A 24,701-nucleotide genomic window follows, 5' to 3' on the forward strand; every position below is an offset into this window, starting at 1 on the left:
CTTTTAAAGAGGTCTTCTCTGTCCATCCACCATTCCAAGGAGTCCAGAACCTCTGCTAACAATCAAAATTTCTGCTCTAAAAGATCTGTCCCACTGGTTTATTCTGGAAGGATCTCCCACTTAGAGTATTTGATATGAAACTGAGCCCACTAGACAGCCGGATTTGTGTCATCAGCGAGCCCAACAAAGACATTGCTCCTCTTACTGAATTCTTCTGTAATCTCTGGAATCTTAATTTTATTTTTTTTTGTCTGATTTTCAAAATGTTCTTTTGTGGGAGAAAGCACTGCAGATGGACTGAATCCAGAGACATCCCAAGAACAAGCTGCATGTTGCGCTGACTGCCCTACGGTGAGGTACAGCACAGGCATCAAGAGTCACTTAATGAAGCACAGTGGAAAGGCCAACGCAGGTCTGAGCAAAGAAGCCAGCTGGGACATAAGGGAGAGGAAGGCGACACCAACAACTTTATTCCAATGATACAACAGACAAAAATAAAGAATTTTATGTGCACTGCTAGTTCTAGGAATCAGAGCAGACTGGTAAAATAGTAACACAATACAGTTCATGTTGGATTCTCTCGAGCAACATACAGACGCCATCCCATCGCCGCTCACCCTGACAGAGGGGCCTCTTCACACACAGCATACTTTACTCAACACTTTATTTTCATGACAGAAATACAGAACTTCTGAAGAAACAAGTCCAGAGTCTTGAGGCTGTGAGTGCCCATGACATGCCCAGGCCCCGATGACACCTAATACTACAGGGCCTGACAACCCAGAACACCGAGAGAACGTAGTGCCTGATCCCCTGCAATGAATCGAGTCCATCCCATCCTCTTGCATAGATTTGGATTCTTAGTACCAGGGCTGCAGTTTTACAGCCAACATTTGGCCACTCCCAAAACAAATCAGGGGTCAAACATGGGGACCCTTTCTCAATTCGTCAAGGTGGCCTCTTTCCAAAGAAAACATTGGTCACATCCAATTGCAGTAACTCACGTTTTGGCCTTTCTGCCTCTGTGGCTATTTGAAGAATTAAGGAGAGGGGAACGCGATGACCGAGTGTTACTAGCAGGGTTAGCAGTACGGGAGCTGCGCAGAACCCGCTCTGCGGGGGGACAAGGACGCTTTCTGCTCTCACTGGAACTGCCATGGGGAGAGGAGGAAGATGGGCTGGGAGAACTCACACTCTGAGGCTTCCTTCTTTTAGTGGGAGGTTTTTCCTGGACAGGAGCAGTGTGTGGAGAACGTCCACGGGGAGATTTGGAAGATACAATGGAGTTGGGAAAGACTACAGGAGACGTCTGGCTTGTGCTCTGTAGTCTAGTCCTGGCACTACGTGTCAGAGGGACACTCACAGTGACCTCCTCCTCAGAGGAGTCATCAGTGTCTGCAAGGTAGGAGTTCTGCTCCCTTGGATCCAGGGGTTCTTCCTTAAGTGGTTTGCATTTTCTTTGTAGAGAAGTCCTTGTCATTTGGGGACTGGGAGATCTTTCTGGAGAACTGTCAGTTATGGGTAACACAGGACTGGCGTTTACTTGGAACACAGGACGAACCTTGGGTGGGCGGCCACGTTTCCGCTTTGGTGGGGACATAGGCTCCTCAACACCACTGCTGCTTGTACCCTCAGCTGGCACCATGGGAATGTTGGAAGATACACTGGGAATGATGGAATCAGAAGACTGACCGGACAACAATGACGACTCATGTCCATCAGACTTACTGCGGGCAGAAACTGAAGAGCAATTGACTTGAGGTGTGTCTCGACCTAGGACCTCGGGTGTAGAGTCTCTGTGATGATATACTGGTGAGGTGAGGCTAGGCTCTCCCACTTGATCTTCACATTTCTTGGGGGACAGTTGGGAAGCAAATGAGGGATCTTCACACAATTTAGAGGTTGCCAGTGAAGCAACACAAGGTGTTGCATCAAGTTTTTGGTGTGACATAGGGATGGCACGTCTTTTAGGAGGTCGTCCTCTTTTTCTTTTCTCAATAGGAGATCCATTTTCTATTTCAGAACTCACCGTAAAGGACCTATTCGGACTGCCTGGTGTCTGGACGACCACAGAAGTAGTCATCAAGTCTATTGTGTCTCTTTGAGCAGTACCAAGGTCTGCAGACGGGTGGGTCGAGGAATCCACAGAGGGCATATCAATAGGGACACAGGTTGGTGACATGTCTCCTCTTGGCTTGGGGGGCCTTCCTCTCTTTCGTTTTGGTGGAGGGCTGCTTGTTTCAGAAATCTCTTCAGATAATCGATCATGGGGAGGGCTATGAGAACCAGGCGTAGTGGAATTCTGACTGTCATTTCCTGTCTCTATTTGGCATCCCTTCCCTTTATTTTGGCGACGTGAAGCGGGAAGCCATTCTTGTACCACAGTAACTAGACGCCCTGGTAGCCGTCTTAACACTTTAGCAGTGGGTGAGTCTTCTGTAGCCCCAGCAAGTGTAATCTCAGAGTCTGCATAAACTTTCCTACGTGGTGTGCGCGGTGGAACAGGGCTGCTGGGTGCTGCACTCACAGGGCTGCGTGCTGGAACAGGGCTGCTGGGTGCTGCACTCACAGGGCTGCGTGGTGGAACAGGGCTGCTGGGTGCTGCACTCCCAGGGCTGCGTGGTGGAACAGGGCTGCTGGGCGCTGCACTCCCAGGGCTGCGTGGTGGAACAGGGCTGCTGGGCGCTGCACTCCCAGGGCTGCGTGGTGGAACAGGGCTGCTGGGCGCTGCACTCCCAGGGCTGCGTGGTGGAACAGGGCTGCCTGGCGCTGCACTCACAGGGCTGCCTGGCGCTGCACTCACAGGGCTGCCTGGCGCTGCACTCACAGGGCTGCCTGGCGCTGCACTCACAGGGCTGCCTGGCGCTGCACTCACAGGGCTGCCTGGGGCTGCACTCACAGGGCTGCCTTGCGCTGCACTCACAGGGCTGCCTGGCGCTGCACTCACAGGGCTGCCTGGCGCTGCACTCACAGGGCTGCCTGGCGCTGCACTCACAGGGCTGCCTGGCGCTGCACTCACAGGGCTGCCTGGCGCTGCACTCACAGGGCTGCCTGGCGCTGCACTCACAGGGCTGCCTGGCGCACAGTCCATATCTGCTACATTTTCAATCACAGCGACCTCAGCATTTTTCTTATTGTGTTCAGGAACATTGTCCTCTTCAGAGAAACCATTAGGGGGCAATGCAGTGGAGATTGGATTCATTGTAAGAACCTGGGTGGCTGTGGTCTCTGCACTTGGACTAGCAGCATTAGGCTCAGGAGTGTCTTGATTGCTCCGGGTGGGGGATAGACTCTCAGGCACAACTTCGTCTTCCTGGGACTGGGGTGCAGTGTCTGGAATGGTCAGGTTCTCTGTGTGGTCCAAACTTTCAATTGGTCTGCTTCCTCTTAACCGTTCACTCATGCGAACCCCAACACGTTCTGGAGGTTTGTTGGGTACTGGCGTCTTCACTTTACGATTTCTTCTGTTTTCTTCATCCCATTTCTCTTCTGTCATCAGTCCTGCCTCATCTTTAGCAAGAAACAGGTCTTTGCGGGCAGCCTCCACCTGTTCCTGGATAGAAATGAGGAGAAACCATGTTAGATTGGTGTCAAGCTCAGGAGACGTAACCACCAGTCAGTACAGTGGAGACGTGTCGCAGTCACTGACCTCTGCCTGTTTCAGCTCCTCTTTACTGACTTCCTCCAATGAAGCTTCCAGATAGTACATGGCATACCTCTCAATGGGTGTCAGCTGGGGTGCGGGAAAGGTGACAAATATATGTATTACCGATCATTACTTCAATCACAAACTCAACATTTTCATTCCGTCATTTCCAGTATTACCTGTTCCACCAAAGCAGATATCTCCTGCTCAGCGCGGCTCTGCTCCTCTTCTTCCGGCTCCAAAGGAACATTTTCATTAAACTCTGCAAGATCTGCCACTTGCTCTGCTCGAACCAGAGAGGCAGCCAGCGTGTCCTCCTCATCCTCGGCACCACACAACGCCTGCACAAGCCAAAAGACACGATGGGCAGTGAGCTAAGCTGCTGCCCTGGACACCAGGAAGACATCAAGGGGGTTCTTCACTCATAGGGCTGCTCATAACCAGCAGTGCCTCTGGTCACATACTCGAGGGTCCGTCTGTGGTTGCAGCACTTACCTGCTCCAGTATATGCGCTTGTCGAGATGTTGCCCCCTCCTCCGTACTAAGGTCTGGAGATGCATTGCGGACCTCAACCTCTTTGCGAGATATATCCTCCATATCAAACAGTTCCCTGATTGTTTGCTAAAATAAATGATAGAGATTGGTCAACATCAACCTGAGCTCCAGACCAAGTGGAGGATGCTTAATGTTGAAGCCTTTCTTACAGTACGCATAGGAACAAGGTCACAATTTAGAGAAAACAGAAGGAAGCCATGACAAATGCCAACAGATTCTACATCTAGTGGCCAAGTGTAAGTAGAACAGACCCGGGATCCCGGGAAAGCAGGCTCCAATCTCACCTGTTTGAAGTAAGCCGTAGTGAAGTTTCCACCTTCAATGGCCATGTCTCCCAACAAACGCTTCTGCTGGGCTTTCTTCAGAATGTTTTCTTCCACTGTTCTCTCACTGACCAGCCTGTGACAAAGAAGGGAATTTTGTTACTTACCGTAAATTCCTTTTCTTCTAGCTCTTATTGGGAGACCCAGACGATTGGGTGTATAGCACTGCCTCCGGAGGCCACACAAAGCAATTACACTAAAAAGTGTAAGGCCCCTCCCCTTCTGGCTATACACCCCCAGTGGGATCACTGGCTCACCAGTTTTAGTGCAAAAGCAAGAAGGAGGAAAGCCAATAACTGGTTTAAACAAATTCTCTCCGAGTAACATCGGAGAACTGAAAACCGTTCAACATGAACAAATTGTGTACCCGCAAACAAACCAAAAATCCCGAAGGACAACAGGGCGGGTGCTGGGTCTCCCAATAAGAGCTAGAAGAAAAGGAATTTACGGTAAGTAACAAAATTCCCTTCTTCTTCAGCGCTCTATTGGGAGACCCAGACGATTGGGACGTCCAAAAGCAGTCCCTGGGTGGGTAAAGAAATACCTCATGTTAGAGCTGCAAGACAGCCCTCCCCTACGGGGAGGCAACTGCCGCCTGCAGGACTCTTCTACCTAGGCTGGCGTCCGCCGAAGCATAGGTATGCACCTGATAATGTTTGGTGAAAGTGTGCAGACTCGACCAGGTAGCTGCCTGGCACACCTGTTGAGCCGTAGCCTGGTGTCGTAATGCCCAGGATGCACCCACGGCTCTGGTAGAATGGGCCTTCAGCCCTGATGGAACCGGAAGCCCAGCAGAACGGTAGGCTTCAATAATTGGTTCTTTGATCCATCGAGCCAGGGTGGCCTTAGAAGCCTGCGACCCTTTGCGCTGACCAGCGACAAGGACAAAGAGTGCATCCGAACGGCGCAAGGGCGCCGTGCGGGAAATGTAGATTCTGAGTGCTCTCACCAGATCTAACAAATGTAAATCTTTCTCATACCGATGAACTGCATGAGGACAGATATCCTGATTAAGATGAAAAGAGGATACCACCTTCGGGAGAAACTCCTGAATGGGGCGCAGCACAACCTTGTCCTGGTGGAAGACCAGGAAGGGAGCCTTGGATGATAGTGCTGCCAGCTCAGACACTCTCCGAAGAGATGTGATCGCTACCAGAAAAGCCACTTTCTGTGATAGTCTAGAAAGTGAAACCTCCCTCAGAGGCTCGAAGGGCGGCTTCTGGAGGGCAACTAGTACCCTGTTCAGATCCCATGGATCTAACGGCCGCTTGTACGGGGGTACGATATGGCAAACCCCCTGTAGGAACGTGCGCACCTTAGGAAGGCGTGCCAAACGCCTCTGAAAAAAGACGGATAGCGCCGAGACCTGACCTTTAAGGGAGCTGAGCGACAAACCTTTTTCTAACCCAGATTGCAGGAAAGAAAGAAAGGTAGGCAATGCAAATGGCCAGGGAGACACTCCCTGAGCAGAGGACCAGGATAAGAATATCCTCCACGTTCTGTGGTAGATCTTAGCGGACGTGGGCTTCCTAGCCTGTCTCATGGTGGCAACGACCCCTTGGGACAATCCTGAAGACGCTAGGATCCAGGACTCAATGGCCACACAGTCAGGTTCAGGGCCGCAGAATTCCGATGGAAAAACGGCCCTTGGGACAGTAAGTCTGGTCGGTCTGGGAGTGCCCACGGTTGGCCGACCGTGAGCTGCCACAGATCCGGATACCACGCCCTCCTCGGCCAGTCTGGGGCGACAAGTATGACGCGGCTGCAATCGGATCTGATCTTGCGTAGCACTCTGGGCAAGAGTGCCAGAGGTGGAAACACATAAGGGAGCCGGAACTGCGACCAATCTTGCACTAGGGCGTCTGCCGCCAGCGCTCTTTGATCGCGAGACCGTGCCATGAAGGTTGGGACCTTGTTGTTGTGCCGTGACGCCATTAGGTCGACGTCCGGCACCCCCCAGCGGCGACAGATTTCCTGAAACACGTCTGGGTGAAGGGACCATTCCCCCGCGTCCATGCCCTGGCGACTGAGGAAGTCTGCTTCCCAGTTTTCTACGCCGGGGATGTGAACTGCGGATATGGTGGAGGCTGTGGCTTCCACCCACATCAGAATCCGCCGGACTTCCTGGAAGGCTTGCCGACTGCGTGTCCCCCCTTGGTGGTTGATGTATGCCACCGCTGTGGAGTTGTCCGACTGAATTCGGATCTGCCTTCCTTCCAGCCACTGCTGGAAGGCTAGTAGGGCAAGATACACTGCTCTGATTTCCAGAACATGGATCTGAAGGGTGGACTCCTGCCGAGTCCACGTACCCTGAGCCCTGTGGTGGAGAAAAACTGCTCCCCACCCTGACAGACTCGCGTCTGTCGTGACCACCGCCCAAGACGGTGGTAGGAAGGATCTTCCCTGTGATAATGAGGTGGGAAGAAGCCACCACTGCAGAGAGTCTTTGGCCGTCTGGGAAAGGGAGACTTTCCTGTCCAGGGATGTTGACTTCCCGTCCCATTGGCGGAGAATGTCCCATTGAAGTGGACGCAGATGAAACTGCGCAAACGGAACCGCCTCTATTGCCGCCACCATCTTCCCGAGGAAGTGCATGAGGCGTCTTAAGGAGTGCGACTGACTTTGAAGGAGAGCCTGCACCCCAGTCTGTAGAGACCGCTGCTTGTCCAGCGGAAGCTTCACTATCGCTGAGAGAGTATGAAACTCCATGCCAAGATACGTTAGTGATTGGGTCGGTGACAGATTTGACTTTGGGAAGTTGATGATCCACCCGAACGCCTGGAGAGTCTCCAGTGCAACATTCAGGCTGAGTTGGCATGCCTCTTGAGAGGGTGCCTTGACCAGTAGATCGTCCAAGTAAGGGATCACAGAATGTCCGTGAGAGTGCAAGACTGCTACCACTGCCGCCATGATCTTGGTGAACACCCGAGGGGCTGTCGCCAGACCAAATGGCAGAGCTACGAACTGAAGATGGTCGTCTCCTATCACGAAGCGTAGAAAGCGTTGGTGCTCTGTAGCAATCGGCACGTGGAGATAAGCATCTTTGATGTCTATTGATGCTATGAAATCTCCTTGAGACATTGAGGCAATGACTGAGCGGAGGGATTCCATCCGGAACCGCCTGGCGTTCACATGCTTGTTGAGCAGTTTTAGGTCCAGAACAGGACGGAAGGAGCCGTCCTTTTTTGGAACCACAAAGAGATTGGAGTAAAATCCTCGCCCCCGTTCCTGAGGGGGGACAGGGATCACGACTCCTTCTGCTCTTAGAGAGTCCACCGCCTGCAGCAGGGCATCTGCTCGGTTGGGGTGTGGGGAGGTTCTGAAGAACCGAAGTGGAGGTCGAGAACTGAACTCGATTCTGTACCCGCGAGACAAAATGTCTGTTACCCACCGGTCCTTGACCTGTGACAGCCAAATGTCGCAAAAGCGGGAGAGCCTGCCACCGACCGAGGATGCGGAGGGAGGAGGCCGAAAGTCATGAGGTAGCCGCTTTGGAAGCGGTTCCTCCATTTGCTTTCCTGGGGCGTGAGTGAGCCCGCCAGGAATCTGAGCTCCCTTGTTCTTTCTGAGTCCTTTTGGACGAGGAGAATTGGGCCTTGCCCGAGCCTCGAAAGGACCGAAACCTCGACTGCCACTTTTTCTGTTGAGGTTTACTTGCTCTGGGCTGTGGTAAGGAAGAGTCCTTACCCTTGGACTGTTTTATGATTTCAGCCAATGGCTCACCAAACAGTCTGTCTCTAGATAATGGCAAGCTGGTTAAGCATTTTTTGGAACCAGCATCTGCTTTCCAGTCCTTTAACCACAAGGCTCTGCGCAAAACCACAGAATTGGCGGACGCCATAGCGGTACGGCTCGTAGATTCTAGGACAGCATTGATAGCATAGGTCGCAAACGCAGACATTTGCGAAGTTAGGGACGCCACTTGCGGCACTGCTGGATGTATGAAAGCATCCACCTGTGCTAAACCAGCTGAAATAGCTTGGAGTGCCCACACGGCCGCGAATGCTGGAGCAAACGACGCGCCGATAGCTTCATAGACAGATTTCAACCAAAGGTCCATCTGTCTGTCGTTGGCATCTTTAAGTGAAGCGCCATCCTCTACTGCGACTATGGATCTAGCCGCAAGCTTGGAAATTGGGGGATCCACCTTTGGACACTGGGTCCAGCGTTTGGCCACCTCAGGGGGAAAAGGATAACGGGTATCCTTAGAACGTTTAGAGAAACGCTTGTCTGGATGAGCGTCGTGTTTCTGGATCGATTCTCTGAAGTCAGAGTGGTCCAAAAAAGCACTTAATTTACGCTTGGGATACAGGAAATGGAACTTCTCCTGCTGTGCCGCTGCCTCCTCTGCAGAAGGGGCTGGGGGAGAAGAAGGGAATTTTGTTACTTACCGTAAATTCCTTTTCTTCTAGCTCTTATTGGGAGACCCAGACGATTGGGGTATAGCTACTGCCCTCCGGAGGCCACACAAAGCACTACACTAAAAAGTGCAAGGCCCCTCCCCTTCTGGCTATACCCCCCCGTGGTATCACGGGTTCTCCAGTTTTAGTGCCAAAGCAAGAAGGAGGAAGCCAATAACTGGTTTAAACAAATTAACTCCGAATAACGTCGGAGAACTGAAAAACCGTTCAACATGAACAACATGTGTACCCGCAAACAACCAAGAAATCCCGAAGGACAACAGGGCGGGTGCTGGGTCTCCCAATAAGAGCTAGAAGAAAAGGAATTTACGGTAAGTAACAAAATTCCCTTCTTCTTCAGCGCTCTATTGGGAGACCCAGACGATTGGGACGTCCAAAAGCTGTCCCTGGGTGGGTAAAGAGATACCTCATGTTAGAGCTGCAAAACAGCCCTCCCCTACGGGGATGTCACTGCCGCCTGCAGGACTCTTCTACCTAAGCTGGCATCCGCCGAAGCATAGGTATGCACCTGATAATGTTTGGTGAAAGTGTGCAGACTCGACCAGGTAGCTGCCTGGCACACCTGTTGAGCCGAAGCCTGGTGTCGTAGCGCCCAGGACGCACCCACGGCTCTGGTTGAATGGGCTTTCAGCCCTGAGAGAACCGGAAGCCCTGCAGAACGGTAGGCTTCCAGAATTGGTTCTTTGATCCATCGAGCCAGGGTGGCTTTAGAAGCCTGCAACCTCTTGCGCGTACCAGCGACAAGGGCATCGGAACGGCGTATGGGCGCCGTGCGGGAAATGTAGATTCTGAGTGCTCTCACCAGATCTAGCAAACGTAAACATTCTCATACCGGTGAACCGGATGAGTGCAAAAGGACGGTAAGGAGATATCCTGATTAAGATGAAACGAGGATACGACCTTAGGGAGAAACTCCGGAATGATGCGCAGCACTACCTTGTCCTGGTGAAAACACCAGGAAGGGAGCCTTGGATGACAGAGCTGCCAGCTCAGACACTCGCCGAAGCGATGTGATCGCAACGAGAAACGCCACCTTCTGTGACAGGCGAGAAAAGGAAACTTCCTTCAGAGGCTCGAAAGGCGGCTTCTGGAGAGCAACTAGAACCCTGTTCAGATCCCATGGATCTAACGGCCGCTTGTACGGGGGTACGATATGACAAACCCCCTGCGGGAACGTGCGCACCTTAGAAAGACGTGCTAGACGCTTCTGAAAAAACACGGATAGTGCTGAGACTTGCCCTTTGAGGGAGTCTAGCGACAAGCCCTTTTCTAACTCCTATTGTAGGAAGGAAAGAAAAGTAGGCAATGCAAATGGCCAGGGAGACACTCCCTGAGTAGAGCACCAGATTAAGAAAATCTTCCACGTTCTGTGGTAGATCTTAGCAGACGTGGGCTTCCTAGCCTGTCTCATGGTGGCAACGACCCCTTGGGATAATCCTGAAGACGCTAGGATCCAGGACACAAAGGCCACACAGTCAGGTTCAGGGCCGCAGAATTCCGATGGAGAAAACGGCCCTTGAGACAGTAAGTCTGGTCGGTCTGGTAGTGACCCCGGTCGGCCGACCGTGAGATGCCACAGATCCGGGTACCACGATCTCCTCGGCCAGTCTGGTGCGACGAGTATGACGCGGCTGCAATCGGATCTGATTTTTGCGCAGTACTCTGGGCAAGAGTGCCAGAGGTGGAAACACATATGTGAGCCGGAACTGCGACCAATCTTGCACTAAGGCGTCTGCCGCCAGAGCTCTGTGATCGTGCCATAAATGCCGGGACCTTGTTGGTGTGCCGAGACGCCATTAGGTCGACGTCCGGCGCCCCCCAGCGGCAACAGATTTCCTGAAACACGTCCGGGTGAAGGGACCATTCCCCCGCGTCCATGCCCTGGCGACTGAGGAAGTCTGCTTCCCAGTTTTCTACGCCCGGGATGTGAACTGCGGATATGGTGGATGCTGTGTCCTCCACCCACATGAGGATTCGCCGGACTTCCTGGAAGGCTGCTGACTGCGTGTCCCTCCTTGGTGGTTGATGTATGCCACCGCTGTGGAGATGTCCGACTGGATTCGGATCTGCTCTCTTTCTAGCCACTTCTGGAAAGCTAATAGGGTAAGATACCCTGCCCCGATTTCCAGAACATCGATCTGAAGGGTGGACTCCTGCTGAGTCCACGTCCCCTGAGCCATGTGGCGGAGACAAACTGCTCCCCACCCTGACAGACTCGTATCTGTCGTGACCACTGCCCAGGATGGGGGCTATGACAATGAGGTGGGAATAAGCCACTATTGCAGAGAGTCCTCGGCCGTCAGGGAAAGGGAGACTTCCCGTCCAGGGAGGTTGACTGCCCATCCCATTGGCGGAGAATGTCCCATTGCCGTTGGCGCAGATGAAACTGCGCAAAAAGAACTGCCTCGATGGCTGCCACCATCTTCCTTAGGAAGTGCATGAGGCGCCTTAAGGGGTGCGACTGGCCTTGAAGGAGAGACTGCACCTCTGTCTGCAGTGAACGCTGCTGGTTCAGCGGAAGCTTCACTATGGCTGATAGAGTATGAAACTCCATGCCGAGATACGTTAGTGATTGAGTCGGAGACAGATTTGACCTTGCCAAATTGATGATCCACCCGAAAGTCTGGAGAGTCTCCAGCGTAACATTCAGGCTGCGTTGGCATGCCTCGAGGGAGGGTGCTTTGACGAGTAGATCGTCCAAGTACGGGATCACCGGGTGTCCCTGAGAGTGCAAGACTGCTACCACTGCTGCCATGACCTTGGTGAACACCCGTGGGGCTGTCGCCAGACTGAATGGCAGAGCTACGAACTGAAGATGTTCGTCTCCTATCACCAAACGTAGAAAACGTTGGTGCTCCGTAGCAATTGGCACGTGGAGATAGGCATCTTTGATGTCTGTTGAGGCAAGGAAGTCTCCTCGAGACATTGAGGCAATGACGGATCGGAGGGATCCCATCCGGAACCGCCTGGCGTTCGCATGCTCGTTGAGCAGTTTCAGGACCAGAACAGGACGGAAGGAACCGTCCATTTTTGGAGCCACAAAGAGATTGGAGTAGAAACCCTCGCCCTCGTTCCTGAGGGGGGACAGGGATCACCACTCCTTCTGCTCTTAGCGCGTCCACCGCCTGCAGCAGGGCATCTGCTCGGTGGAGAGGTGGGGCCGTTCTGAAGAATGGAGTCGGAGGACGAGAACAGAACACTGTCCTGTGCACGTGAGCACAATGTCCGTCACCCACCGGTCTGTGACCTGTGGCAGCTAAATGTCGCCAAAGGCGGGGGAGTCTGCCATCAACCGCGGATGCGGAGAGAGAGAGAGAGAGAGAGCTGAGAGTCCTGAGGAGACCGCCTTGGTAGCGGTTCCTCCGACTGCCTTCCTTGGGCGAGATTGAGCCCGGCCGGAATCTGAGCCCGTCTGAGGTTTTGTAGCCCTTTTGCACGAGGACAATTGGGACCTGCCGGAGCTTGGGAAGGACCGAAACCTCGACTGTACTTTTAGGACAGTATTAACAGGGTAAGTCGCAGTGCAGACATTGCGGGGTTACGGACGCCTCTGCGGTACAGATGTCCCTGCTCAAGGTCAGCTGCGCAAGAACAGCTGAAAAGGTTAGGTTGCCAATACGGCTGTGGATGCCGGAGCAACCGACACGCCGATAGCCTCCTAGACAGATTTCAACCAGAGTCCATCTGTCTGTGAATGGCATCTTTAAGTGAAGCCCCATCTCCAGTGCAACTATGGCTCTATATGCAAGCCTGGAGATTGGAGAATCCACCTTTGGACCCTGGGTCCAGCGCTGACCACGTCAGGGGAAAAGGGATAACGTGTATCCTAAAAACGTTTGGAGAAGACGCTTATCTGGTAAGCGTGGTGTTCCTGGACTGCTTCTCTGAAGTCAGCGTGGCCAGAAAAATACTCAATATCTGCGTGAGATACTGAAAAGGAACTTCTCCTGTTCGTCTCCTATCTCCACTGGGGGAGCTGAGGGAGAAAGATCCAACCTTCCATTGATGGACGGTATAGGATCATTCCGTATGGCGTTACCACCCGGTGATTGAGAGCGATGTCAGTATCAAAGCCCTGAAGAGCTGCCTTTTGGTCAAGTAGATTGCCCATGGGTGCAAGTCTCTATATTATGACTACTCCGTCCCTGTCCATGGACAGGGTTGACAGGAGGTTTCTTTGGCCACAACTAGTAGAGCCCCGGCAGACGAAGTGCTAGAGACCCCGGCAGACGACGTGCTACAGGGGAGCATGCACACAATGGGACGGTGTCATGAACAGCATCCCATGTAGTAAAAACAGCACTGAAATCTGTGTTGCTTTTTTGCCGCTGCCGACTAGCTATCTAGAAGTATATAGCCAAGATTGGTGACCGTACATTGCAATGTATAGCATACAGGCATAAAGTACAAAAGACCACTGCAGCACAAGCAATACAAGCAGCATAGAAGCCTGTGCCCTGGCACCCCTGCTCTTCTGCTGCTGTATACTAGTCATCTAGGGGAATATAGCCCAGAAGAGTGACCCTACAGTGCAATGTATAGCATACAAGCACAAGTACAAATGAACACTGCAGCACATGCAATACAAGCAGCATAGAAGCCTGTGCCCTGGCACCCCAGCTCTTCTGCTGCTGTAGACTGGTCATCTAGGGGAATATAGCCCAGAAGAGTGACCATACAGTGCAATGTATAGCATACAAGCACAAGTACAAATGCACACTGCAGCCCATGCAATACAAGCAGCATGGAAGCCTGTGCCCTGGCACCTCTGCTCTTCTGCTGCTGTAGACTAGTCATCTAGGGGAATATAGCCCAGAAGAGTGACCCTACAGTGCAATGTATAGCATACAAGCACAAGTACAAATGCACACTGCAGCCCATGCAATACAAGCAGCATAGAAGCCTGTGCCCTGGCACCCCTGCTCTTCTGCTGCTGTATACTAGTCATCTAGGGGAATATAGCCCAGAAGAGTGACCATACAGTGCTATGTATAGCATACAAGCACAAGTACAAATGCACACTGCAGCCCATGCAATACAAGCAGCATAGAAAAAAACCTGTGCCCCAGCACCCTTGGTTTTCTGCTGCTGTAGTCTAGCCATTCCAGGAGAATATAGCTAAGACTAGCGACTGTACAGTGCAATGTATAGCATATAAGCATAAACACAAATGAACACCTCAGTCGTGCAATACAAGCAGCCTAGAAAGCCTGTGCCTTAGCACACCTGCTTTCCTGCTGCTGATGTGTCGCTCCCCAAGCGGGCATATAGCGACCTATGCAGTAAAAAACAACACATGTACACACTGCAGTTATATTGTGGTCAGCACTATGTGTGCCGCTTACCGCCCGCCTATAAGTGGGTGTATGATCGCCACCGTCCTGCCTTGGTGCCGAAAGTCCGAGCTCGGACTGCAGTAATGGCTGCCGGCTTCTTCCCCAGCTCATGTGAGGAGGGGCGGGCCGTGGGCGTGCCCCCAAGGCAGAGCGGGAATCCGGCGTCCGACAGTGTGCAGTGAGAGGGCTGGAGCATGTAAAAAGGCTCCAGCCCTCGGCGCTGCTGATTGCTCAGCGCCTGTCCCCTTCCCTGAGTGACAGGGAGGGGGCGGGAACGAAGCGGCACTAGGCCGCAGAAGCCGGGGACTGGATTTATAAGCGCCGCCGCCGTAAAAGCGCGGTCGGCGCCCAGTCCCCGGCGAACTACAAGTCCCAGCCGCGCCGCCGCTCCCGGAGCGTCCGGCGCGGTAGTTCCCAAAACACAAAGTCACTCAGCAAAGCTGCAGTGACTGTAACCCTTTACTGTCCCCGGCGCACTAGCACACCCAGCAAGTCTGGAGTGTGCTGTGCCTGTGTGTACGGGGACACAGAGTACCTGTAATGGTGCAGGGCCATGTCCCTGAACGGTACTCCAGCTCCGTATCCAGCAGGTTCAAATGGGTCTGTGGATGGAGCCCGGCGTCAGAGCTTTGAGGCCGGCAGGATCCCACTTCCTCAGAGCCCCTCAGGGGGATGTGGAAGGAAAGCAGCATGTGGGCTCCAGCCTCCGTACCAGCAATAGGTACCTCAACCTTACAACACCATCAACGGGTGAGAAGGGAGCATGCTGGGGGCCCTATATGGGCCCTCTTTTCTTCCATCCGAAATAGTCAGCAGCTACTGCTGACTAAAATCTGTGGAGCTATGCGTGGATGTCTGACCTCCTTCGCACAAAGCTTGAAAACTGGAGAACCCGTGATACCACGGGGGGGTATAGCCAGAAGGGGAGGGGCCTTGCACTTTTTAGTGTAGTGCTTTGTGTGGCCTCCGGAGGGCAGTAGCTATACCCCAATCGTCTGGGTCTCCCAATAGAGCGCTGAAGAAATATCCAACAGTCTATTAATTGCCGATATAAGGTCATTAACCATGGCGTCACCATCAGGGGCATCCAGATTGAAAGGAGCCTCAGGATTAGAATCCTGATCACCGTCCTCAGTCTCATCACAGAGAGACTCTTCTCGCTGAGACCCTGAGCAGTGTGATGACGTGGAGGGTCTTTCCCAGCGAGCTCGCTTAGGCTGCCTGGGACTGTCATCTGAGTCAGAGACTTCAGCCTGTGATGCTTGAGACCCCCTTGAAGTACGGATTAGTTCCAACTGAGGGGGACCGGAGAGCATAGACACAGCAGTGTCCATGGTCTGAGCAACTGGCCTGGACTGCAAGGTCTCCAGGATTTTTGACATAGTCACAGACATTTTATCAGCAAAAACTGCAAAGTCTGTCCCCGTCACCGGGGCAGGGTTCACAGGCGTCTCTGCCTGGGCTACCACCACATTAGGCTCTGGCTGACGAAGTGCCACTGGGACTGAACATTGCACACAATGTGAGTCTTTGGAGCCTGCCGGTAGATCAGCCCCACATGCAGTACAAACAGTGTACACAGCCTGTGCCTTGGCACCCTTGCGTTTTGCGGATGACATGTTGCTGCCTCCTCAGAGCAGTACAGGGTGTCCAGCCAAGAAGCGACCTTACAGTGCAACTATATATATATATGGTACTAAGAAAAAAGTACACTAATATAACACTGAGGCACTAGTGGGGCCAGCACTAAAGTGCAGCTTACCGCCCGCTTAGGAGCGGGTGTGTGGTCGCCGAAATCCCTTTAGTCTGGGTCTCCCAGAGCCTGCTGCCTTTCCCCAGCCAGACCGCATGTGTAATGGCTGCCGGCGTCCTTGTGGAGAGGGGGGGCGGGCCCTGGGCGTATACAGACGAAGAGCGGGAAGCCTGCTTCCCTCTGTGCCTAGTGAGAGGGCTGGAGCATGTAAATAAAGCTCCAGCCCTCGGCGCTGCCTATTGAGCAGCGTCTCTCCCCTACCCTGATTGACAGGGTGGGGGCGGGAACGAAGCGGCGCTAGGCCGCAGAAGCCGGGGGCTAAAGTTAGAAGCGCCGCCGCCGTAAAAGCGCGGTCGGCGCAAAGTCCCCGGCGCACCACAAGTCGCAGCTGCGCCGCCGCTCCAGTAGCGGTCGGCGCAGTAGTTCCCAACATGTAACGTCACTCAGCAAAGCTGCAGTGACCTAACCCCAGCGCACAGCGCTACTGTCCCCGGCGCACTATAACGCTCAGCAAGCCTTGAGAGTGTCCGTGCCTGCCGGGGACACAGAGTACCTGAAAGTTGCAGGGCCTTGTCCCTGAACGGCACTCCCGCTCCAAATCCAGCAGGTTCTCTGGGTCTGTGGATGGAGCCCGGCCTCAGGGCTTGGAGGCCGGTAAGATCCCACTTCCACAGAGCCCTCCAGGGGATGTGGAAGGAAAACAGCATGTGGGCTCCAGCCTCTGTACCAGCAATAGGTACCTCAACCTTACAAGCACCACCGCGGGTGAGAAGGGAGCATGCTGGGGGCCCCATATGGGCCCTCTTTTCTTCCATCCGATATAGCCAGCAGCTACTGCTGACTACAAACAGTGGAGCTATGCGTGGATGTCTGACCTCCTTCGCACAAAGCAGAAAACTGGTGAGCCAGTGATCCCACTGGGGGTGTATAGCCAGAAGGGGAGGGGCCTTACACTTTTTAGTGTAATTGCTTTGTGTGGCCTCCGGAGGCAGTGCTATACACCCAATCGTCTGGGTCTCCCAATAGAGCGCTGAAGAAAGGACAGGGGCAAATGTAGAAGCGATAACCGGAGAGGCTAGAGCACAAGACACACGAGACAAGTGCACGACCTACCTGTATATGTGCACGTCTCGCGTCTGCCCAATGCGGTGACAGCGGTCCTGAGCTTGTGCATCCATTGTGGGATTCCAGTCACTGTCATAAAAAATCACAGTGTCTGCCCCCGTCAGGTTCACTCCAACCCCTCCACTGCGTGTAGAAAGAATGAAGCAGAAGATGCGCTTGTCCATGTTGAACCGTTCCATCAGCACCTGGGAATGAGAATAGAGTGACACCGCAGGTGGCGATGGCCTCCGCCTTCACTGCACCCTCCATTGTCACCATCGTTACCTGTCTCTGCTCCACACGTGTAGATCCGTCTAGGCGCACATAAATGTGTCCGTGATAATTCAGAAACTGCTCCAGAACATCTAACATCCGTGTCATCTGTGTGAAAATGAGCACCCGATGGCCGCCAGATTTCAGCTGACGCAGCAGGCGATCCATGGTTTGCAGCTTTCCTGTATACAATAATTCACTGTGGTTACATCTCAAGCCTGTGATCACCGTCCAGAAGTAAAACGCAAGGACAACCACAAATGTATCTACTGCACCAACACCTGAAGTCTCAGGGTAGAATAGCCTTTGCAGATGCAGCTTACCACAGTCATACTGGATGAGGCGCAGGTCAGGGAACTGGGTCCTCATGTTGGAGATGATGCCATGAAGGCAGCGGGTGTGTGGGGTCAGCCCCTGGGACAGGGTATCCTTGAAGACTGACTCTTGCAGGACCAGGGAGGGTGGTGGATGTGAGGTGTGGAGAGTAATCTGCGGGGCCTCCACAGGAGGCATAGCAAATATAAACCTAGGGCCATAGAAATGCAGATGAGGATCATGGACATAAAGCTTCAGCGCTGCCCTAAGACACCTGCCCACGCACCTCTCGATGATGGGGGCCAGCTGCTCCAAGCGCTGCTCTGAGGTGAAGGTGCATCTACGTAAAGTGTTGGTCTGCTGGCTGGAGAAATGGAGGGTGCAGGCCTGTAGCACCTCCGTCCCATAGATTGGAGCCAGGCTGCTTCTCCTCTCATTCAGATGTAAAATCCGGTCCAGTCTCTCCAATTTCTGCTTTCTCCGTCGCTCCTCTAGTGGCTCCTAGTGCGAGAAACAGAATGTACAGGTCGTCTCGTACAGATATTCTGCTCCCCCATCCGTACAGCCTCCATGTCAGCACAAAGGTTTCACCTACCAAGTAGAAAGGAGACCTCGGCGGGGGCGGCAGCTGACGTCTGGGCCTCACACACGCAGATGCCATGGCATTGTGCAGTGGCCGAGGGTCGTCCTCCATGGTGCCGTCAGACTCTGCGGCTGAGCCTAGTGTCACGCTTACTGTAGGAGGGTCAGCCACTGACAGGGACAGACATGGTTCCTGGACACTAGATGGCAGAAGGCTATTGACCGATGGTGTGGGAGAATTTGCTGTGGTGGAGGCAGCAGGCAAGACACTACTTTCTGCTGCGGTGACGGGCCCCGGACAGGATGGGACAGGCTTCGGATACAGGGCGGCTGATGGGGATTGGGGCCGGAGCACCGGAGCAGCGAGTACCGGAATGTGGGAATGAGCAGACACTCCTAATGAAGGGGACGCCAGTGTCAGGGGAGCGGAAAATGAGATCATCAGGGGATGGGAGACGGAGGAAGGCGGCAGCAGTGACGTGGAGGGAGGGTCTATGGGCTGGGTACAAGCCGAAACAGAGGACGACAAGTCAGGGGCTGGGGAGGGCACCAGTAACAACGAAGCTGGATCTGAGGAAGATGCCGGCAGAGATGACATAGGAGCAGGTGTGGAGGCTGGCAACAGGGGCAGAGGAATAGGGGTGGAGGCTGGCATGGAGGGCATGGGTGCTGGTGCAGATGCTGGCATCGCAGGTGACTGTGTGGACACAGGTAAAGAGGGCTGTGGAGCTGGGATCCTGAGAGATAGGCATGGGAGTGTGGACTGAGAGAAGCCAGATATGACCGGCTGCACAGAGGACACACCAGCTGCCTCCAGAGCAGGAAGCAAAGTAGCCTGGGCATCGGCAGGCAGTGGGGTCTGGACCTCGGCGGGGACTGAGGGCAGAGTCACCATCTTTGTCATCACGGCAGGCACAGCTGTGGAGGAGGGTGGACAAGAACTAGGGGCTGGATGCCTTATTGATGCCAGGGCTATAGGAGTAGGTATCAGTATGGAGTGTGAGGAGAGCGGGTCACCGGGCACACCGGATGGCCCAGCAGCTGCCAACAAGGGAAGAGGCCCTGCCTTTGGGGTACAGAGCAGTCGTGATGGCTGGGGGCCTGCTGTGGAAGGAGCAGAGGTGGCGTTAACCACAGGGATGGGCATCTTCGCAGAACCTGCCGCCAGGAGAGGAACTGTGCCAGAGGCAGACAACAAAGGCACAGAGGACGATGCTACAGAGGGCAACTTCAGAGACGTGTTAAGAACCAGAGGCGACAAGGAATCAGACGAAAACGCTTCTCGCAGAGGCACGGAGGCAGAATCGGAGGACAGAATAAGAGGGTGGCTACCAGAAGTCTCCAGGAAAGAAGCTGTGGCTGTTAGAAGGGAAGCTGGGGTCGGGGCAGGAGAAGACACCAGAGGGACGGGGGTGGCAGAAGCATGAGATGGGAGAGGCAGAGCGCAGGCAGGCGAAACAGACACTAGAGGAACAGGGGTGGCAGAAGCACGAGGCGGGAGAGGCCGGGCGCCAGCAGGCGGAACAGACACCAGAGGGAAGGGGGCGGCAGAAGCAGGAGATGGGAGAGGCAGGGCGCTGGTAGGCGGAACAGACACTAGAGGGACGGGGATGGTAGAAGCAGGTGGGAGAGGCAGGGCGCCGGCAGGTGGAACAGACACCAGAGGGACGGGGATGGTAGAAGGAAGAGGTGGGAGAGGCAGGGTGCTGGCAGGCGGAACAGACACCTGAGGGAAGGGGGTGGCAGAAGCAGGAGGTGGGAGAGGCAGGGCGCCAGCAGGCGGAACAGACACTAGAGGAACAGGGGTGGCAGAAGCACGAGGCGGGAGAGGCCGGGCGCCGGCAGGCGGAACAGACACCAGAGGGACGGGGATGGTAGAAGCAGGAGGTGGGAGAGGCAGGGCGCCGGCAGGTGGAACAGACACCAGAGGGAAGGGGGCAGCAGAAGCAGGAGATGGGAGAGGCAGGGCGCCGGCAGGCGGAACAGACATCTGAGGGACGGGGGTGGCAGAAGCAGGAGGTGGGAGAGGCAGGGTGCTGGCAGGCGGAACAGACACCTGAGGGAAGGGGGTGGCAGAAGCAGGAGTTGGGAGAGGCAGGGCGCCGGCAGGCGGAACAGACACCTGAGGGACGGGGGTGGCAGAAGCAGGAGTTGAGACAGATAGAGGCAAGTGGCTGGCAGGCGGAATAGACATAGGGAAAGGAGCAGAAACAGTTGGCGGTGGGATAGACAACATAGGCAGGGGGGTGGCTGCAGAAGAAGAGACAGGGATGGGAGAACACAACAGAGGAAAGGGGGTGACCGCTGGAGACGGGACAGACAGCAGAGGTACGGTAACCGGAGGAGAAAGAGACTGTAGGGGAAGGGGGGCAGTAGCTGGAGGTGGGGAAGACAGCAGAGGAAGGGGTGAAGACAGCGGAAGGGCAGTAGGCTGTGACTGGGCAGACTGTAGAGGAAGGTGGGCAGTAGCTGGAGGTGGGACAGAAAGTAGAGGCCGAGGGGCGGTAGCCTGAGGAGAAGACAAAAGAGGGGCAGACAGCAAAGGCAGAGCAGCCGGAGCAGACAGCAGAGGCATAGTGACGGCAGCCGGGGAAGACAGCAGAGAGTGGGATGAGCCTGTTGTGGCAGGTAGATTACCAGCTGCTGACAATGGCATTACAGGGGATGGAGAAGACACAACTGTAAGTGACTGTTGGGATGGAGCTTCAACAGACAGAGAAGCGGACAATGAACTGTGAGTGGAGGAGGACACAGGCAAAGGAGCTGTAAATGACACAGGTGCTGTGAGTAATGGCAAAGAGGCAGACACTGAGGCCGCGGGGAAGGCAGTGGCACCGGGTGCCGTGTACAGGACCGGGGTGGCTCCACTGCTGCTTGAAGCTAAAGGAGAGAGCGCGAGTAGAGATACTGGACTGGTTAGGAAACGAGCGGGGATGGGGTACGAGCTGGACACTGTACTGGGGGCAGAATTTGCTAAAAGAGCAGGAACTAAACTCAGGTTGTATGTGGGCGTGGCAGGGTTCATTTTGGAGATGTTGGAAGATGGAGGAGAAGGAGGATTTGGGATGAGATTAACATAAAGGGCACCGTCTGTAGAGTTGCTGGGGGCAGTGACAGGCTGCGACACCTGGACAGCCATACCATTACCATTCGGTACAGCCTGAGGATCCAGGGCAAAACCACGGGAAGGACAGAGGGTATGGTCTGAGCATACAGTGTGAGTGGGGGTGCAGTTGGAGATGCTGGGGTTCTGGAAGGGGGCAGGAGAGCAGTTGGGAAGAGATGGACTCTGAGTGTGTATAGGAGGAGACGAGTGGTGGTTTGTCAGCTGCACCGCTGCAGAAGTTGTCAGAAGTCGCAGGGCCACACCAGACATGGGAGGCACTGAGGACTCTTCTATATTAGGCTGAGAAGGATTGGGAGAAGGGAGCCTTGTGGACAGCGTTGGGTTGGACATCATAAGCAGAGGACTGGTTGCCAAAGTCAGGGTGGAGGTGGAAACAACTGGAGCTGGGTAAAAATAAAAATCCACAAACCCTAGGTCAGTCAGAAACATCTGGAGAGAGCAGAAAAATGTGTGCGAAACAAGGCAATATCTGCTCGCTGCTCACCAGGTCCTTTATGGACTGTAGACTGTTCTGCAGACGGACCAGGAACGACTCTGAGAAGAGGGCGCACTGTTGGGGCCACAGGATGGTGCAGAGGAGATGCAGGAATGTCTCTGGTAGACTGCCTTACCACAATCTTCACCACCCCTGGGGACGGTACTAAGAACACAGATAAAAGGCAAATCCATCATCCCATCGGCTGAGAAGCCGTGCAGGAGCCATCATCTAAGCTTCAGCAGACACTCACCCTGCCCCGGAGATGCTGCCGGAAGGCCGGCACTGTTCACCAGTGTGTGCTGCAGAGACTGTACTGACATGGCCTGGACCCCGATCTGTGCCTGACTCGTATTCTGCACCAACTGAGGCACTGCTGGTGCCGGCGATGCCGCCTGCTGAGCCAAGGCCTGAATGAGAGCCAGCTGGGTTGGCTGGCTAAGCAGATGATGTTGTCCACCGGAAGAGACGAGGTGAAGCACGTTACCTAAGAGAAAACAAAGTTAGTCCCAGAGGAACACTGGGAACAGTGAGGACATCCGAAACCCTCATCTCTGCTTTTCCATCATCCCCAACACCCCCCACCTTCAAATGCAACCCCATACTTCATCTCTTCAAAGACACCTACACCCTACAAGAGCTCTGCTACCCAACACGGCAGCCATAAGCCACATCTGCCCAAAAACTGTCTCCTATCCAGGGACAGCCTGCCATCTACACGCCTCGAGGGCAGAAGGGACCTCTCCCCCCACCCCCCTTCCCTCCTCAGCAAGCCTCGCGGGCAGGGGGGACCTCTCCCCACCTCCCCTCTGCAAGCCTCGCGGGCAGGGAGGGCCTCTCCCCTCCCCCAACTGTAAGCCTTGGCGGCAGAGTCCTCCCACTATACACTGCGAGCCTTGGCGGCAGAGTCCTCCCACTATACACTGTAAGCCTTGGCGGCAGAGTCCTCCCACTATACACTAAGCCTTGGCAGCAGAGTCCTCCCACTATACACTAAGCCTTGGCGGCAGAGTCCTCCCACTATACACTGCGAGCCTTGGCGGCAGAGTTCTGCCACTATACACTGTGAGCCTTGGCGGCAGAGTCCTCCCACTATACACTAAGCCTTGGCGGCAGAGTCCTCCCACTATACACTAAGCCTTGGCGGCAGAGTCCTCCCACTATACACTGTGAGCCTTGGCGGCAGAGTCCTCCCACTATACACTGTAAGCCTTGGCGGCAGAGTCCTCCCACTATACACTGCGAGCCTTGGCAGCAGAGTCCTCCCACTATACACTGTAAGCCTTGGCGGCAGAGTCCTCCCACTATATACTGTGAGCCTTGGCGGCAGAGTCCTCCCACTATATACTGTGAGCCTTGGCGGCAGAGTCCTCCCACTATGCACTGCGAGCCTTGGCAGCAGAGTCCTCCCACTATATACTGTGAGCCTTGGCGGCAGAGTCCTCCCACTATGCACTGCGAGCCTTGGCAGCAGAGTCCTCCCACTATACACTAAGCCTTGGCGGCAGAGTCCTCCCACTATACACTGCGAGCCTTGGCGGCAGAATCCTCCCACTATACACTGTGAGCCTTGGTGGCAGAGTCCTCCCACTATACACTGCGAGCCTTGGCGGCAGAGTCCTCCCACTATACACTGTAAGCCTTGGCGGCAGAGTCCTCCCACTATACACTGTAAGCCTTGGCAGCAGAGTCCTCCCACTATACACTGCGAGCCTTGGCGGCAGAGTCCTCCCACTATACACTGCGAGCCTTGGCGGCAGAGTCCTCCCACTATACACTGTAAGCCTTGGCGGCAGAGTCCTCCCACTATACACTGTAAGCCTTGGCGGCAGAGTCCTCCCACTATATACTGTGAGCCTTGGCGGCAGAGTCCTCCCACTATATACTGTGAGCCTTGGCGGCAGAGTCCTCCCACTATGCACTGTGAGCCTTGGCAGCAGAGTCCTCCCACTATATACTGTGAGCCTTGGCGGCAGAGTCCTTCCACTATACACTGCGAGCCTTGGCGGCAGAGTCCTCCCAATATATACTGTGAGCCTTGGCGGCAGAGTCCTCCCACTATGCACTGCGAGCCTTGGCAGCAGAGTCCTCCCACTATACACTGTAAGCCTTGGCGGCAGAGTCCTCCCACTATACACTAAGCCTTGGCGGCAGAGTCCTCCCACTATACACTGTAAGCCTTGGCGGCAGAGTCCTCCCACTATACACTGTAAGCCTTGGCGGCAGAGTCCTCCCACTATACACTGCGAGCCTTGGCGGCAGAGTCCTCCCACTATACACTGCGAGCCTTGGCGGCAGAGTCCTCCCACTATACACTGTAAGCCTTGGCGGCAGAGTCCTCCCACTATACACTGTAAGCCTTGGCAGCAGAGTCCTCCCACTATACACTGCGAGCCTTGGCGGCAGAGTCCTCCCACTATACACTGTAAGCCTTGGCGGCAGAGTCCTCCCACTATACACTGCGAGCCTTGGCGGCAGAGTCCTCCCACTATACACTGTAAGCCTTGGCGGCAGAGTCCTCCCACTATACACTGTGAGCCTTGGCGGCAGAGTCCTCCCACTATACACTGCGAGCCTTGGCGGCAGAATCCTCCCACTATACACTGCGAGCCTTGGTGGCAGAGTCCTCCCACTATACACTGTAAGCCTTGGCGGCATAGTCCTCCCACTATACACTGCGAGCCTTGGCGGCAGAGTCCTCCCACTATACACTGCGAGCCTTGGCGGCAGAGTCCTCCCACTATACACTGTAAGCCTTGGCGGCAGAGTCCTCCCACTATACACTGTAAGC

General features: G+C 54.5%; 1 protein-coding gene across 1 annotated transcript in view; it reads right to left on the minus strand.

The window, feature by feature from the left end:
* Positions 1–443: 443 nt before the first annotated feature.
* SRCAP (Snf2 related CREBBP activator protein) overlaps positions 444–24,701 on the minus strand; it is a 139,531-nt gene continuing 115,273 nt past the window's right edge. Inside the window, 12 exon segments of the mRNA XM_075318692.1 lie at positions 444–3,553; positions 3,650–3,733; positions 3,826–3,987; positions 4,142–4,267; positions 4,486–4,600; positions 17,148–17,344; positions 17,424–17,593; positions 17,735–17,937; positions 18,013–18,227; positions 18,322–21,818; positions 21,920–22,075; positions 22,164–22,397. Coding sequence (XP_075174807.1) covers positions 1,001–3,553; positions 3,650–3,733; positions 3,826–3,987; positions 4,142–4,267; positions 4,486–4,600; positions 17,148–17,344; positions 17,424–17,593; positions 17,735–17,937; positions 18,013–18,227; positions 18,322–21,818; positions 21,920–22,075; positions 22,164–22,397 — 7,712 coding nt within the window. The 3' untranslated portion in view covers positions 444–1,000.

Source organism: Anomaloglossus baeobatrachus, chromosome 7, assembly GCF_048569485.1.
Source record: "Anomaloglossus baeobatrachus isolate aAnoBae1 chromosome 7, aAnoBae1.hap1, whole genome shotgun sequence".
In the NCBI taxonomy this organism is placed as follows: domain Eukaryota; kingdom Metazoa; phylum Chordata; class Amphibia; order Anura; family Aromobatidae; genus Anomaloglossus; species Anomaloglossus baeobatrachus.